Consider the following 16,842-nt stretch of genomic DNA (forward strand, 5'->3'; position numbering starts at 1 on the left):
TGTGTGTGTGTGTGTGTCTGTATATCTGTGTGTGTACGTTTGTGTGTGTACGTTTGTGTGTGTACGTTCTGACACTGAACTTTATGAAAATATCTCATTCCTTTTAAATAAAACTTTGTTGTGGTCATTGGAAGAATGGGACAAGGATAGGAATCAGTCTTCCCCTCCCAACTGGGTTATCATATATTTCTGAAAGGCCATGTTCTATCTAGTGGCATTGATGTGTTTGTTGAAGAATAGTTGTACATCTCCATAAAGCACCACAGAAGAAACACTAAAGTCTGGAAGTACAGAACAACCCAAATTAACATCTTCTTCCACTGAAATATATTGACTATATGTTTTTATCTTCTAGCTCACCACTCCTTTGCTAATTCACTACTCCAGACAGAAGTAGGACACTAAATACATTTATGGAGGAGATACATAGATTTTTAATTCGTAATGGATGAGAGGGTTATGGAGAGCAGGCAGGAGAGTGGTGTTGAGGCCAAGGTGAGACCAGCCATGATGGTATTAGATGGCAGAGCGAGCTTGAGGGCCTGAATTGACCACCCCTGCTTCCAGTTTGCAAGTTCCTATGTAATTGCACTGACTTGGCTCAACTGGTAGAAATCTGATGTTTCTAAATCTGAGGAATGTGGGGTTGAGTCAGCAATGGGGTATAATCTAGGTTAACACCATGAGGCAGTGTTCAGTTGGCATACTATCCTTATGAATAAAAGCTGGGTATATCTCCTTGGTGACCTGTTATTGATTGACCAGAGGTGGCACTGTGCATGCTTTGGGCTGTTTTGGAGCCATGTTGGAAAACACAGTGACCATTTTACCCAATTAAATGTCTCATGAAAAGAATAGAGCACAGCAAGATCCAAATTCTATCCCTCAATCTCAAAGCAAAAGTCTGTCTCTTTTGCAACTGGTTTCTAAACCTGGCCCTGAGGACCTATCTCAGTTTGAGATGGTGCCCAGTTATCATTGGGTAGGCAGCATTTCTGCAGCTAATGGGTCACCAGGCAATCTGGGACAAAATCAAATAAGTTAAATCCAAGCCTTGAGGCCAGCACTGGTGGTAGTTCCTGCCTTCCCTTTTCCCTGCTGTAGTGTCTGAGCTCACCTTCATCCCACAGAGCACCCAGGTACTCTGGCCCTTGACTTCCCACCAATACTTGGAAGGAGTGAGCTTCTGGGCATGACATGTACCACATCGAGATATTTTTATCACGCAGAGTTCTGACCGCACACACTGCTGAGATCCTCTCAGAAATCTGGAAGATTACTGCAGACCCACCCCCTTAACCCAATCGTCGGTGAATAGGGTACAATTTAAAATTCTCATCTTTGTCTCCCCATCATTCCCAGCCCCGCCCTGCTCGTCCAGCCCCACAAACCTCCTAGATCTCTGCATTCCTCCACTCCAACCCTGATTTCCTGCAGATCCGCCTTTGCAACCATTTCATCTTTGTTCCCCCCACCCCAGCTCATAATCTTTGGCATCCCCTCCCTCAAGCCTTCATCTATCTCCCCCCGACCCCTCTCTCTCTCTTCTCCTGAAGAATCTAAATCTTTGGCCATGTTTTCAGCCATGTATGTTCCGACCCGTGGCTTGATGTTGAATTCTGCTGGATAATGCTCCCACCAGTTTGATACTGGCCCTATCCAAATGTACAATCCAACTACCTGTTCTGCCTGTTCCTGCTGCTTCCGGAGCTGTTCCAGCATCTGCTGGAATTCTTTCTCCTTCTGGGCTTTCTCTGCAATGGTGGCCTGGTTTTGCTCATCGTAGGCCATGGCGACGACAGCCAGGATCAGGTTAATGAGATAGAAGGACCCGAGGAAGATGACAAAGACAAAGAACAGCATGTACGCCTTTCCAGCGGATCGCAGAATCTACGATTCCAAAGCAGAAAAGAAAGACAAATGAAGTGTGGTGAGACTGCAGCTTTATGCGGAGTATCTCATCCTGGCTTTTATTTTGAAGAGAGGTTTTAAGGCAGGGCGCTGGGTAGTCTATCTGATCCACGAGAGTAAACAGCTTGTGACGCCTTAGAGATTTTTTTTAAAAGCTGGAACAATAGAAGAGCCTGAATGGGTGGGGTCAAGCTCCCACAGAACCAGGATTTTTAGTTTTCAGCAGTTGTTGCTGGGGTCTCAGCAGGGTTGGAAGCTGCAGTAAATCTCTCCCGGCTCCTACCCTCTGTCAGAACATTTTGTCAATGTTTCTTTCACTCCTGGGCTGCTGGAGTGCACGTCAGACAATCTGTTTTCTGAATTTGCCTTTTGCCAACATTGTGCTTACAGGATGTTACTACATTGGAATAGTTAATTAGCAATTGTTACTGTATCTATTATTCTGTTAAGTTTCCCAACAGACTTAAGTTAGATAAATGGAGTCCTATAGCACAGAGACAGGCCCTTTGGCCCAAACTGGTCTGTGCCGACCAAAATGTTCATCCATACTAAGCCCTTTTCCTTGCACTTGGCCCATATCTTTCTAAATCTTCACTATCCATGTATTAGTTTTTTTTTCATTATTAATTCGGGGGATAAGGACGTTGCTGACCAAGCCAGCATTTATTGTCCATCCCTAGTTGCCCAGACGGCTCACATTGCTGTGGGTCTGGAGTCACATGTAGGCCAGACCAGGTAAGGATGGCAGTTTCCTTCCCTAAAGGATATTAGTGAAGCAAATGTTTTTTTTTCCCCAACAATTGGCAATGGATTCATGGTTGTCATTAGATTTGCAATTCTAGATATCTTACCGAATTCAAATTCCACCATCTGCCGTGGCGGGATTCAAACTCCACGTCCCCAGAACATTATTCATGTCTCTGGATTAACAATCCAATGATAATACCACTAGGCCATTGCCTTCTCATATTTGTCCAGATGCCTTTTAAATGTTTTAACGTACTGACCTCAACCACTTCCACCAGCAGCTCATTCCATATGCATACCACCCTCTGTGTAAAAAAAGTTGCCCCTCAGGTTCCCATGTATTCTTTCCCCTCTTACCTTAAACTGACGTCCTCTAGTCCTCGATTCCCCAGCCCTGGGAAAATGTTGTTCCAATTTCTTCTTTCTTTTGTTGTATATTAACCACAGCGGATAAATAAATTGTTTTGCTTTAAAAGAGTGCTGGGCGTGTGGAATGCGCTGCCAGCAGTGGTAGTGGAGTCAGATACATTAGAGACATTTAAGCAACTCTTGGATAGGCACATGGAGGATAGTAAAATGTGGGGTGTGCAGGGTAGATTGATCTTAGTAAGCTAGTAGATTGGCACAACATCGTGGGCCGAAGGGCCTGTACTGTGCTGTACTGTTCTATGTTCTATGTTAAATCCGATAGTTTGACCAATCGAATTACATCTGGAACGCAACACCTTATAATTTACTTTTAAAATAAGGAAAGGTCTAGACTATCTCCTAAATACATTGAGGGGGTGTGGTCTGGTCCATAACAGGAGAACAGAGAGGTCATGGGAGTGAGACAAGCCAGCGCTGGTCAATCGGGACGTTTTCTGTGCAGGTTGGTATCAGTGCCACTAACCTGGTGATAAAGATTCTCCCAGAAGTCCTGGGTCATCAGGCGAAAGAGAGAGAGAAAGGCCCAGCCGAAGTTATCAAAACTGGTGTAGTCATAATCTGGGTTCATCCCAGCTTTCAAACATGTATAACCCACAGGGCACTTCCTGTGAAAAGCAAGAGGACACCCAAAAACAAATTACACTCAGCTCAAATAAATTTCCAACGACTCCAAACAGGAAAAAAAACAAATATTCACAAAGGTTAAGGGAGAGAGATAAGTAAAAGAGTGGATTCCAGTCCCGGAGTAGAGATATGTTTGACTGAAATGGTTCTGAGTCAAGCTGTGATGTTACTGTCAGCTCCATAGACACGTGTTGATGCTTTGCTAACAGACCTTCCACCTCCTTGAGCCTGCTGCTCTATTGTCTTACCATCGCGTAACACAAGGTACTAAGAAGTCGGCCTCAAATTGTGTTAAGAGCCTAAAGTCCCACACAAGGACATTATTTTTGACGGGGAAGACATGGTCAAAGTCAACTGGCCTTACTTTGAGCAGACCCATATTAACAAAAGCACAAGAAGTGGGGGTGGGGGATTAATCAAAATGGAGGACAGTGCTCACGCTGCAGTGTTTTGGTAAAGACCTACACAAACTGGAGGAACAGCACCACAAGGTCTGCTCTCCGCACGGCCAATCCATTTTTCATTATTCACAAATATCGTTTAACACTTGTTTTGCACCTTAATCCCTCCTTTACCACCATTAGCACCCCGTTTGCCTTTTGCTGTGGGCAGCCTCACCATCTGTTCCACTCACTCCTTCTCCCTCTTTGTCAACAGCATAAAAACACCATTTTCCAGACCTGTCAGTTCCGAAGAACAGCCATACTGGACTCAAAACATTAAATTTGTTTCTCTCTCCACGGAAGTTGCTGGGTTTCTCCAGCAGTTTCTAAAAAAAATCTAGATCACCGTAGCCACTATCTCCGTTATCTAAACATGCAAATTAGGAGAAGGTGTGGCCTCTCATTCCCTCAAATGTGTTCTATCTTACAATAATGTCATGGTGATCAGGTCACTCCACATTTCTGCCTACTCATGATAACCTTTCACCCCCTTGCTTATTGAGAATCTCTCGACCTTTGTCTTAAAAATATTCACAGATTCTGCTTCCACTGTTTTATCAGGAGGAAAATTCCACATCATACATAACCCACTGTAAGAAATTAAATTCTCCTCATCTCCTTATTCTTCAACAGGGACCCATAGGTTCTAAAATCACCCACAAAAGGAAACATCATTTTCCATATGCACCACCTCTCACGACCCCTCAGGTTCTGATATGTTTCAGTCAAGAGTCTACATTAAACAATGCAGAGGAGAGACACCAGGTTGTTGCCTAGGCTAGAGTGAGTCAGCTGTGGAGACAGACGAGATAGGCATGGAGCTGTTTTCCTCAGAGCAGGAGGAGGAACTGACTGAGATGTACTAAATTGCGAGGAACATAGATCAGAAAGATAGGGAGAACATATTCCCTCTTGGTCCAGGGATTGATAACCAGTCAGCATAATTTTAAAATAAGGAGCAGAAAGTTTAGAGGGGATCTGGGGAAAACTTCCTTCTCCCAGACAGTAGTGAGTACCAGATCCCACTGCCTAAAAAGGATGGTAGAGACAGGAACCGTCAAGACATTTAACTCCAAAGAGGCCCATCGCCAAGTCCCCCTTTATTTACTTATGGAGAGTCCTTGACACTGACCCAGCTCCCTCAGAGCCAGCTCTCAGAGTGAACAGAATCTCTGACACCTGTTTCTATCTGTCAGCCAGGGCTCCCTGATTGGGGCTATTAACAGTCTCATATTCTTTGAGGTCCAGCTGGCTGGCCTTGTTACAACCACGAATATGAACACTAGAAACGATAAACAAATTGTAGGAAAAAGCTCAGCAGGTCTGGCAGCATCAGTGGAGAGAAATACGAGTTAACATTTCGAGTCCAATAACCCTTCTTCATGAACCAGAATCTGAAATGACATAGCATACAAGGTTAGGGCCAAGTGTTGGAAAATGTGATTAGAATAAAATGATGCTTGATGACCAGTGTGGACACAAGGGGCCGAAGCATCTCTTTCTGTGCTGTCAAAACCTTATGACTATGACTCTCAGTTGTCTCTTAGTCTTCTGTACTCCAATGAATACAGGCCTAGTCTGTCTAGCCTTTCCTCGGAAGATAACCCATTCATTCCAAATATTTGTCCAGCAAACTTTCTTCAACATTATTACCCGTATGCCTGCACTATTATAGAAAAGAAGGCTCCATTGAAAGAAGGGAAATTGAAGTATTTTAGTTGCATCACTGTGTAGTGATGGGTTACTGTTATGAAGCTTATTTTCTCACTGAGCTGCTGTCACAGCATTACTTTGGCTCAATGTATTGCTCACCTCCAGTCCCGTCCTTCAACCCTGATTCATTTCTGTGAAATTGTTACGGGATTCACTCCATCCTTTGCACATATCACGTGGCGAACAATCATGATCTTCACCGCCACAAGAAACGACACCATAATTGGTGGTATAATCGACAGTGAAGAAGGTTATCTAAGAGTACAACAGGATCTTGGTCAAGTGGGCCAGTGGGCCAAAGAATGGCAGATGGGGTTTAATTTAGATAAATGTGAGGTGTTCCATTTTGGTAAGACAAACCAGGGCAGGAGTTACACAGTTAACGGTAGGTCTCTGGGTGGTGTTGTCAAACAGAGAGACCTAGGGGTACAGGCACACAGTTCCTTGAAAGTGGAATCGCAGGTAGACAGGATGATGAAGAAGGCATTTGACACACTTGCCTTCATTGGTCATAGCACTGAGTACTGGAACGGAGACATCATGTTATGGCTGTACAAGAGGTTACATTTGGAGCACTGCTTATAATTCTGATCACCCTGCTGTAGGAAGGATCGTATTTATCTAGAAAGGGTGTGAAAAAATTTACAAGGATGTTACTGAGACTCAGTGAGCTTGCTCCACCTCCTGTTTCCTGAAATCTTACATTATATCCTCCATCATGGTGAGCTGTCAGAGCAGGGATATAGAGCAGACCAAACCTAATACTCAGATGGTGACATTATGGAGACAGTTTGGGTTGAGGGATGATCTCATTCAGGTGATTTGAGAAAGGGATATGTTGGGTCATGTTTCATGGTCAGTGTGTTAATGTTATTCTAAGAGATGTACGCACAGTATCATCCCTCTGTCTTAGCATAATGACCAGAGGATACAAAGATCTCATACTCCTTCTTACCTCAGAACAGTCCGAAGATGTACAGCATAGGTGGATCGGCCATGTTAAATTGTCCATAGCACCCAGGGATGTGTAGGCTAGGTTAATTAGCCATGGCAAATGCAGGGTTACAGGGATAAGGTGGGGGAGGGGGTTAGGTGAAGGTCTGGGTGGGATGCACTTCGGAGAGTTGGTGTGGACTCGATGGGCCAAATGGCCTCTATCTGCACTGTAGGAATGTATGATCACTTGTAACATGTCACTTTTGCTAAGAGCATACAACTGTTGTAACCTCATAACACTATATTAGCCCAGACACTTAATGGGTTTGAGGAATGTAATGTTTGCATTTAATGGGTAGTGACAATGAATGTCTTTTGGAATTTTCAATACCATGATATCCATTCCAGCTTCTCATGTTATGAGAGATGCCATGAGCAGTGCTGCCTCAGGTAAATACACCTTACTGGAGGTAAATCCACATCAGGATAGAACAGAGGCAGAGAAACCAAGTCATTCAGTGGGAAAACCCAGGACATAAAGGCACAAGATTTGAACCAGACTGTTCGAGGAGGAAGTACTTTTTCACAGAGAAGGTGCCAAAAATCTCATCGCCACTGGATCCTGGAGCTTCTAGACTGAGAGTCATAGTTTGTTTGTTGCTATCAATTGCAATTGGAGCTCAGGTAAAGGGAGTTGAAGGCTTTCATAGACCAGCTATGAGATTGGTGGAACAGGCTTACAATTACCAACACAAAGCAATCTTTAAAAAAAGTGTTAACTGACTCAGCTCGTTAAAAAGCAGCAAATTATCACAGGAATCAAAATTCAAGTAACTAAAAATCCTTTCCGACACAAAAAAGGCAAACTGAGATGGCCACGATAAGAATCTGTTTATTTTTCTCCATAGTGCAGACAGCTTAAGTAGCCCATAATCATTGCATGGATGAAGGAAGCTGTCATCACCATGGCAACACCAGCTAAGGTGGCTGCAGCTTGTGAAAATTACTCCATGTGAGGTCTGCTCACCCTTTCCCCGTTTATGAGGAGAAACCAACACCATTTCCCACAAACAGAGGCACAGACAGCTGCAGAAATACTTCATAAATGGTGAAGAGGTAGCAAACCACAATCTGTAGGCCTCAGTCCCTACTCCAAACAACATCACATCAACCAATGGTCAATTAATGATCTCACACATTAGATGCCTCAATGAATCTGATCAGCTTGGGTACTGTTCAGCGTACACTGCTGTCAATTTGTTTTTTAATCATTCATGGGATATGGGCATCCTGGCTGGGCCGTCATTTATTGCCCATTCCTCTAGTTGCCCTTGAGGAGGCGGTAGTGAGCTGCTTTCTTGAACCACTGCAGTCTATGTGCTGTAGGCTATTATTGTTAATAATTATTGATGCTGTTTGTGAGGGATTTCGAGGATTTTGACCCAGTGGCACTGAAGGGGAGGCAGTGGCATTATGGTAATGTGACTAGTAACACAGAATATTAGGTCACTGTTCCAGGGACATGGGTTCAAATCCCACCATGGCAGATGGTGAAATTTGAATTCAATAAAACCTGGAATGAAAAGCCAGCCTAATGTTAACCATATGACCAATGGTGATTGTCGCAAAAACCCACCTGGGTTTGTGGAAGAAACCCCTGGTTTGGTCTACATGTGACTCTAGACCTACAGTAATTTATTTGACACTTATCTGCCCTCTGGGCTATTAAGGGTGGGCAATAAATGCTGGCCTAGCCAGCGACACCCACATCCCATGAATGAACAAAAAAAGGATGGTGAATGACTTGGAAGGGATCTTGAAGGTGGTGGTATTCCCATACATCTGCTATCCTTGCCCTTCTACATGGAAGTGGTCGTGGGTTTGGAAGGTGCTGTCTCAAGATCTTTGGTGAATTTCTACAGTGCATCTTGTAGATAGTACACACTGCTGCTATTGAGTGTTGGTGGTTGAGGGAGTGGATAGAAACATAGAAACATAGAAAATAGGTGCAGGAGTAGGCCATTCAGCCCTTCGAGGCTGCACCATCATTCAATATGATCATGGCTGATCATGCAATCTCAGTATCCCATTCCCACTTTCTCTCCTTGATCCCTTTACCACAAGGGCCATGTCCAGCTTCTTCTTGAATATACCAAATAAACCGGGCCCAACAGCTTCCTGTGGGAGAGAATTCCACAGATTCACAACTCTCTGAATGAAGAAATTCTTCCTCATCTCAGTTCCGGATGGCTTACCCCTAATTCTTAGACTATGACCCTTAATTCTGGATTTCCTCAACACTAGGAATATTCTTCCCATATCTAGCCTATCCAGTCCCATCAGGATTTTACATGTTTCTCTGAGATTCCCCTCATTCTTCTAAACTCCAGTGAGTACAAGTGCAGTAGATCCAGTGCTTCCTCATATGTCTGTCCTGCCATCCTGGGAATCAGTCTGGTGAACCTTCACTAGACTCCCTCAATAGCAAGAATGTCCTTCCTCAGACTAGGAGACCAAAACTGCACACAATACTCAAGGTGTGGCCTCACCAAGGCCCTGTATAACTGCAGCAAGACAGCCTTACTCCTATACTCCAAACCTCTCGCTGTGAAGGACAACATACCATTAGCTTTCCTCACCACCTGCTGCACCTGCATACCAACCTTCAGCAACTGTTCCACCATGACACCCAGGTCTTGTTGCACCTCACCTTTTCCCACACTGCTACCATTCGGATAATAATCTGCCTTCCTGATTTTGCGACCGAAGTGGATAACTTCACATTTATCCACATTATATTGCATTTTCCAAGTATTTGCCCACTCAGCCAGGGTCCAAGTCACCCTGCAGCATCTTAGCATCCTCTTCACAGGATGTTTGTGGATGTGGTGCCAATCAAGGGGGCTGCTTTGTCTTGGATGGTGTCAGGCTTCTTGAGTGTTGTTGGGGCTGCACTCATTCAGGGAAATGGGGAGTATTCCATCACATTCCTGACTCGGTGGGCGAGCTTGGAAGAGTCAGAAGGTGCAGGATTCCTGGCCTTCTTTTATTCACTCGTGGGTTGAGGGCGTTGCCGGCTGGGCCAGCATTTATTGTCCATCTCAAGTTGCCCTTAAGAAGATAGCGGTGAGCTGCCTTCTTGAACCAATGCAGCCTATACGTCTGACCTGCTCTTGCAGCCATTGTATTTTATGGATTATCCAGTTCCATTTCTCATCAGGATGCTACAGGTTCCCAACTGAAGCACTGATATCTGGTAAAAGAATACGTATTTCACAAAATTTTCGCAAGGTCAGCTTATGCTGCAACTGCAGTCCTACAAAGGGGCCTTATTCCTTTATATTAAAAGCTGACAAGGGCAATTGAATTTAGTGCTTGAATATATACAGAATTCCCAGCCGTTTCCTTTCCACTGTACAATGACAGTGACATCTTGATTTGTTAACAATGAGTGGGAAGGTGCTTAAGAATATGAGTTTGGAAGGGAAATCAGCAGAACTGGAACCAGCTCACAACCAGAGACTCGAGAAATTGATTGGCTAACTGGTTTTATTGGAGGCGCGCAGGCAATTACATCAGGAAATTGATCAGTCACATGGACTGCGACAGAACACAAAGGCAGCTCACCACCACCTTCCCATGGGGCAATTAGGGATGGGCAACAAGTGCTGGCCTGCCAAAGCAATGCCTGGTCAAAGGACTGAACAAAAAGAAGAATTTTGTCCAGTCAAATGAGAATGCTTTGGAGAGGGAACAGAAAGGGTTTACTTCTCAGCCCGAAACGTCAGCCTTCCTGCTCCTCTTTTGCTGCTTGGCCTGTCGTGTTCATCCAGCTCTGCACCTTGTTGTCTCTCCTTTACCAGGATGTTGCCTGGTATGGGGGATGTTTTAGCTATGAAGAAAGGTTGGAAAGACTGTGTTTGTTTTCACTGGAACACGGGAGGTTGAGGGGCGACCTGATAGAGGTTTATGAATGGCATGGATGGAGTGGAATGTATGCGGCTTTTTCCCAGGATGGAAGGGTCAGTTACTAGGCAACACAGGTTCAAGGTGCAGGGTGAGGGGAGTTTTAAAAGAGATGTGTGAGGCTAGTTTTTCACACAAAGGGTGGTGAGTGCCTAGAATGCGCTGCCAGAGGTGGGAGCAGACACGATAACAACATTCAAGAAATACCTAGACAAATACATGAATCAGAAGGGAATAGAGGGATACGGATCCTGTAAGTGAAGACGGTTTCAGTGTGAAAGGGCAAAATGTTACGGCGCAGGTTTGGAGGGCCGAAAGGCCTGTATTGTTCTTTGTTTTTATGTTTTTCAAACTAATAGCTGGATTTCCTAAGTCGATCAACTGCCAGGTTGATTGTTAACTTAGTCTATTTGTAATAGGGCCCTCATTCACTCACTATGTTCCGACAGTAATAGGCCTATGTCTTTGAATATGAGCACCAACATGATATGAGCTCAAATGAAGAAAAAGGGAGACAGAGAAGCTAAGTTGATCAAAGGTCATCAGATCAAAATTTGAAATCTTCTGACAATGCATGCGGCATGATAAAACCGCCTTCTCCCACATTAGGCTGAACTTCAGACATGAATCACCAGAGCTATCAGTAACTCAAAAAAAACATATTTCAGCACAGCACAGCCAGTGCAATCCTAATTCCCAGCCCTGCCTCCATCAGCCCAGGTGCTGAATGCCTGTCAGGTACACCTACCCAATACTCTGTGGTGGTCTTATTCCATCTACCCCCCAACCCCATCTCCAGCCCACGTCAGAAAGTGGGCCAGCCAATCTACAATAGGCTATGCCAAGTTCCCAACCATCTAACACTCTGAAAATGTCTCCTCTTTGAAAGGGAAGCTAAATGGGATTGAGCCAAATTGCACGAGTTAGCACCAGACAACCAAGACGGGTTGAATGGCCTCTTATGCTGATGGGGCAGGTCACAATAGAACTGGGGAAAGGTTATTCAGACTTACAAACCCAAAGTATGATCATCTGACTGTGTACCCTCCCTCTGTCAATCTTCTACCTTCAGGGTAATAGGAGATTTCTTTGAAGTCTCCTCCTGCTCTGCAGGGCTTGTGGGAGAATGGAAAGCTGGCAGACAAGAGCAGACCCAAAAAAGTTGTCAGAAATAATTATCTCCTAGTTTTTCCCATCATCAAACAAACCAGATGGTGCTATTAATGTTTCTGCAATGGTCAACCCACAGTGCGATAGCTCCTTGCAAAGATTCCCTGTGAACCACTACCCGGATTATTTGTTCTCTAACCTTGCTCGAGCTTTGTGAGTTTTTTTTTGGTGTATTTGCAGCATCATCCCCATTTAATACTCTTTCACCTGCTACCTTATCACTGAGCTCCAGTGTCATTTTCTCCCCAGGTCTAAGAGATATCCTTTCTAAAAGCTTATCATCAAAGTTTTTGTTAAGCTGCAAGGGTGGGCAGTCTTAGAATCATATAGTACAGAGAATCTCTTCGGCCCATCAAATCTGTACCACCGAAGACATACTACTACCTACTGCTAGTCCCACTCTCCCGCACTAGGCCCGTAGCCTTGTGTTATGACACGTCAAGTGCTCCAAGGACTTTTTAAAGGTTATAAGGTTTGTTCTCTCCCAGGCAATGCATTCCACATTCCCCACCACCCTCTGGGTGAGAAAGTATTCCCTCAAATCCCCTCTAAACCTCCTGCTTTAACTTTAAAATTTGCCCCTTTGTTATTGACCATTTGACAGTGGGAACAGCTGCTTTCTATCCACCCTGTCCATGTCCCTGGTAATTTTACACACCTCTAACATAACCCACCTCCACCTTCTTTGTTCCAAAGAAAATAACCCGAGCTTATCCATTCAGATATAGTAGGAACTGCTGATGATGGAGAATCTGAGATAACAAGGTGTAGAGCTGGATGAACACAGCAGGCCAAGCAGCATCAGAGGAGCAGGAAGGTCGACGTTTCAGGTCTAGACACTTCTTCAGAAACGGTTTTCTGAAGTTGTGAGTCTGTGTGTGTGTGTGTGTGTGTATGTGTGTGTGTCCCTGTGTGTGTATGTGTGTGCGCGTCTGTGTGTGTGTGTGTGTGTGTGTGTGTGTGGGTGGGTGTGGGTGGGTGTGGGTGTGTGTGTGTGTGTGTGGGTGTGCTGTCACTCCTTCCTTGAGTTGAAACAGATGTGACTGTCTCTGAGCTTTGATCTGTCTGCTGCCTTTCAGAGAACTTAGTCCCAGTGTCAAGTAAAGCAGAATAAGTGGGACTAACTGAGCCTTCTGCAGAGACCCTGCATAGACACAGGGGGCCGAATGGCCTATTTCTGTGCTGTAAACATCCTATAATTCTAAAAACAGTCGCTGAATCAATCGAGCCTTCTGGAACATTCTCACTGGCTCAGCTTGTTTGTGACTCCAGTCCCAAACTATGAGATGAAATCTAAATATACACTAGAAGAGGCAGCAAGACCTTCCCTTCCCTTCCCTGCACCTGCCCTGCCTTCCCTGCACCTGCCCTACCCTTCCCTGCCCTGCCCTGCCCTGCACCTGCCCTGCCCTTCCCTGCCCTGCACCTGATCTGCCCTTCCCTGCCCTACCCTGCTCTGCCCTATCCTTCCCTGCACCTGCCCTACCCTTCCCTGACCTGCCCTGCCCTTCCCTGCCCTGCCCTATCCTTCCCTGCCCTGCCCCGTCCCTTCCCTGCCCTGCCCTGCACCTACCCTACCCTTCCCTGCACCTGCCCTACCCTTCCCTGACCTGCCCTGCACCTGCCTTACCCTTCCCTGCCCTGCCCTGCACCTGCCCTACCCTTCCCTGCCCTGCCCTGCCCTTCCCTTTTCTGAAGTCATACAACAGTTGAAACATGAAGAGATCACTGGGACCAGCTATGGCCTGGATATTATCTTGTGCATAAACAGCAAAAGACAATTCAATTATTGTACTCACCCAGCATCTGTGTTGTTTCCGCAAAGTAAGGCATCCTTTTTGCCCTCGAGATACAAGTGGTTTTCTAAATGTTAACAAAATTGAAAGCGGCATTAGTTTATCATTTATCTTGTCCACTCGCAAGCAAAATATATATGCAATCTAAACCTTCATTTGATTTGATTTATTATTGTCACACGTACCTAGGTACAGTGAAAAGTTTTGTTTTGTGCGCAGTACAGGCAGATCATTCCACACAAAGTGCATTAGGGCAATAGAACAGAGCGATGAATATAACGTTACTGCTACAGAGAATCATAGAATCATAGAATCATAGAATCCCTGAAGTGTGGAAACAGGCCCTTCGGCCCAACAAGTCCACACCGACCCATCCCCCTATAACCCACCAAATCTCCACATCCCTGAGCACTACGGGCAATTTAGCATGGCCAATCCACCTAACCTGCACATCTTTGGACTGTGCGAGGAAACCGGAGGTGCATACAGAGCAAGATCAACATTAAATTTAACTTGACTGAATGAAATAAATTATATTTTGGTTTGTTTGCAGGCAACAGGTTTGGACTGATCATTGCAACAACCATGGGAACTTACATTTATATGGCACCTAAACCAGCATTCAATGCCTCACAAAAGTGTTATTAGACAGAATTTGACAGTGAGCCATATAAGCAGATGTACAGGCAGTGGCCAATACCTGGGTCACAGACGTAGGTTTTAAGAAACTTCATAAAAGGAGGAGGAAGAGGTGGAAATGGGAATTCCAGAGGTAAGCTGAAGAGCCAACATGGGGCACTTAAAATCAGTGAGTCACTGCAGGCCAGTTTGTGAAGAATGCAATTGTTTTGGAGGGTTGCAGAAGCTGGAGGAAGTTACAAAGTGAGAGGGTTGTAGGTCAGGGAGAGATAACAGAGAAAGTGAGCATTGTAGAGCCTGGAGGAGGCACAGCTATGGGGAGCTATGTAAGGATAGAGAGGCTGCAGAGGTGGTTGAGAGTTGTAGGACCTGGAGGAGTGACAGAGACAGGGAGGTTGTAGGGGCTGGAGGAGGTGACAGAGATAGGGAGGTTGTAGGGGCTGGAGGAGGTTACAAAGATAGGGTGATTGTACAGGCTGGAGGAAGTTACAGAGAAGGGGATTGTAGGGGCTGGAGGAAGTTACAGAGAAGGCAGTTGTAGGGGCTGGAGGAGGTTATAGAGAAATGGGGGTTGTCGGGGCTGGAGGAGGTTACAGAGATAGGGAGGGCAATAGCCACTTGCAAAATTAATGCAGAGTTGCATAATGATCTCATAAAGAAGTTCACTGTCAGCTTAGGAGAGGCTCTAACATGGTGGACAATGGGTCAGATTGTCCTAAGATACACCTGGAAATGAGAATTCTGCTAGTTCTAAACTCAGCTGCATCTCAAACTGAGATCAGTTTGCAGCTCTGGAATCATTGCAGATGTTGAGATGATGAAACATAGAGCTTACAACAGTACAGCACAGGCACAGGCCCTTCAGCCCACTATGTCTGTGCCGATCATGGTACCATTCCAAGCTAATCCCATCTGCCTGCACTTAGTCCGTATCCCTCTATTCCCTGTCTGTTCATGTGTCTGTCTAAATGCCTCTTCAATGTAGCTATCATACTTGCTTCTACCACCTCCTCTGGCACCGTGTTCTAGGCACCTACCACCCACTGTGTAAGAACTATTTTCTCACATCTCCTTTAAATGTTTCCCCTTTCACCTTAAACCTATAGCCCCTGGTATTTGACATTTCCACCCCGGGAAAAAGATTCCATCTATCCACCCTATCCATGCCTCTCATAGTTTTATACACTTCTATTAAGTTGCGCCACCACCCACCCCCCACCCTCAGCCTCTGACACTCCAGTGAAAACAATCCAAGTTTGTCTGACCTCTCCTTATAACACACTCCAATCCAGGCAACACACTAACAAATCTCTCCTGCACCTTCTTCAAAGCCTCCATATCCTTCCTATAATGTGGGGATCAGAACTCCACACATTACTCCAAATGTGGCCTAAATAAACTTTTACACAGCTGCAACATGACTTGCCAATGTTTATACTCAATGCCTTGGCCAATGAAGACAAGCACACCATATGCCTTCTTTACAACCTTATCCACTTGTGGTGCCACTTTCATGGAGCTATGGACTTGCATCACAAGATAACAATGTTCCCAGGGTCCTGCCATTTACCTCCCAAAATGCATCACCTCACACTTGTCCAGATAGGTGTGTGTCTCTCTCTGTCTGTGTGTGTGTGTGTGTGTGTATGTGTGTGGGTGTGTGTGTGTCTGTCTGTGTGGGGGTGTGTGTGTGTGTCTGTCTGTCTGTGTGTGTCTGTGTCTGTGTGTGTCTGTGTCTGTGTGTGTTTCTATGTGTGTGGTGTGTGTGAGAGTGTGTATCTGTGTGTGTATGTGTCTGTGTGTGTGTGTCTGTGTTTCTGTGTGTGTCCCTGTGTGTGTGTGTGTGTGTGTCCCTGTGTGTGTGTGTTTGTGTGTATGTCTGTATCTGTGTGTATGTGTGTGTGTGTGTGTGTGTGTGTGTGTGTGCTGTCACTCCTTCCTTGAGTTGAAACAGATGTGACTGTCTCTGAGCTTTGATCTGTCTGCTGCCTTTCAGAGAACTTAGTCCCAGTGTCAAGTAAAGCAGAATAAGTGGGACTAACTGAGCCTTCTGCAGAGACCCAGCATAGACACAGGGGGCCGAATGGCCTATTTCTGTGCTGTAAACATCTTATAATTCTAAAACAGTCGCTAAATCAATCGAGCCTTCTGGAATATTCTCACTGGCTCAGCTTGTTTGTGACTCCAGAAGAGGCAGCAAGTCCTTCCCTTCCCTTCCCTGCACCTGCCCTACCCTTCCATGCACCTGCCCTGCCCTGCACCTGATCTGCCCTTCCCTGCCCTTCCCTGCCCTGCCCTATCTTTCCCTGCACCTGCCCTACCCTTCCCTGCCCTTCCCTGCCCTGCCCTATCCTTCCCTGCACCTGATCTGCCCTTCCCTGCCCTGCGCTTCCCTTCCCTGCACCTGCCCTGCCCTTCTCTGCCCTGCCCTGCCCTATCCTTCCCTGCCCTGCCCTTCCCTGCCCTGC

At 45.5% G+C, this 16,842-nt stretch overlaps 1 protein-coding gene across 1 annotated transcript in view; it reads right to left on the reverse strand.

The window, feature by feature from the left end:
- Positions 1-16,842, reverse strand: part of LOC109921859 (sodium channel protein type 4 subunit alpha-like) — a 1,322,739-nt gene that overhangs the window by 1,252,786 nt on the left and 53,111 nt on the right. The window contains 3 exon segments of the mRNA XM_048618339.1: positions 1,681-1,890; positions 3,551-3,692; positions 13,739-13,802. Of these exon segments, the coding sequence (XP_048474296.1) occupies positions 1,681-1,890; positions 3,551-3,692; positions 13,739-13,802 (416 nt within the window).

This window comes from Rhincodon typus, chromosome 2 (assembly GCF_021869965.1).
Source record: "Rhincodon typus isolate 14 chromosome 2, sRhiTyp1.1, whole genome shotgun sequence".
NCBI classification, from domain to species: domain Eukaryota; kingdom Metazoa; phylum Chordata; class Chondrichthyes; order Orectolobiformes; family Rhincodontidae; genus Rhincodon; species Rhincodon typus.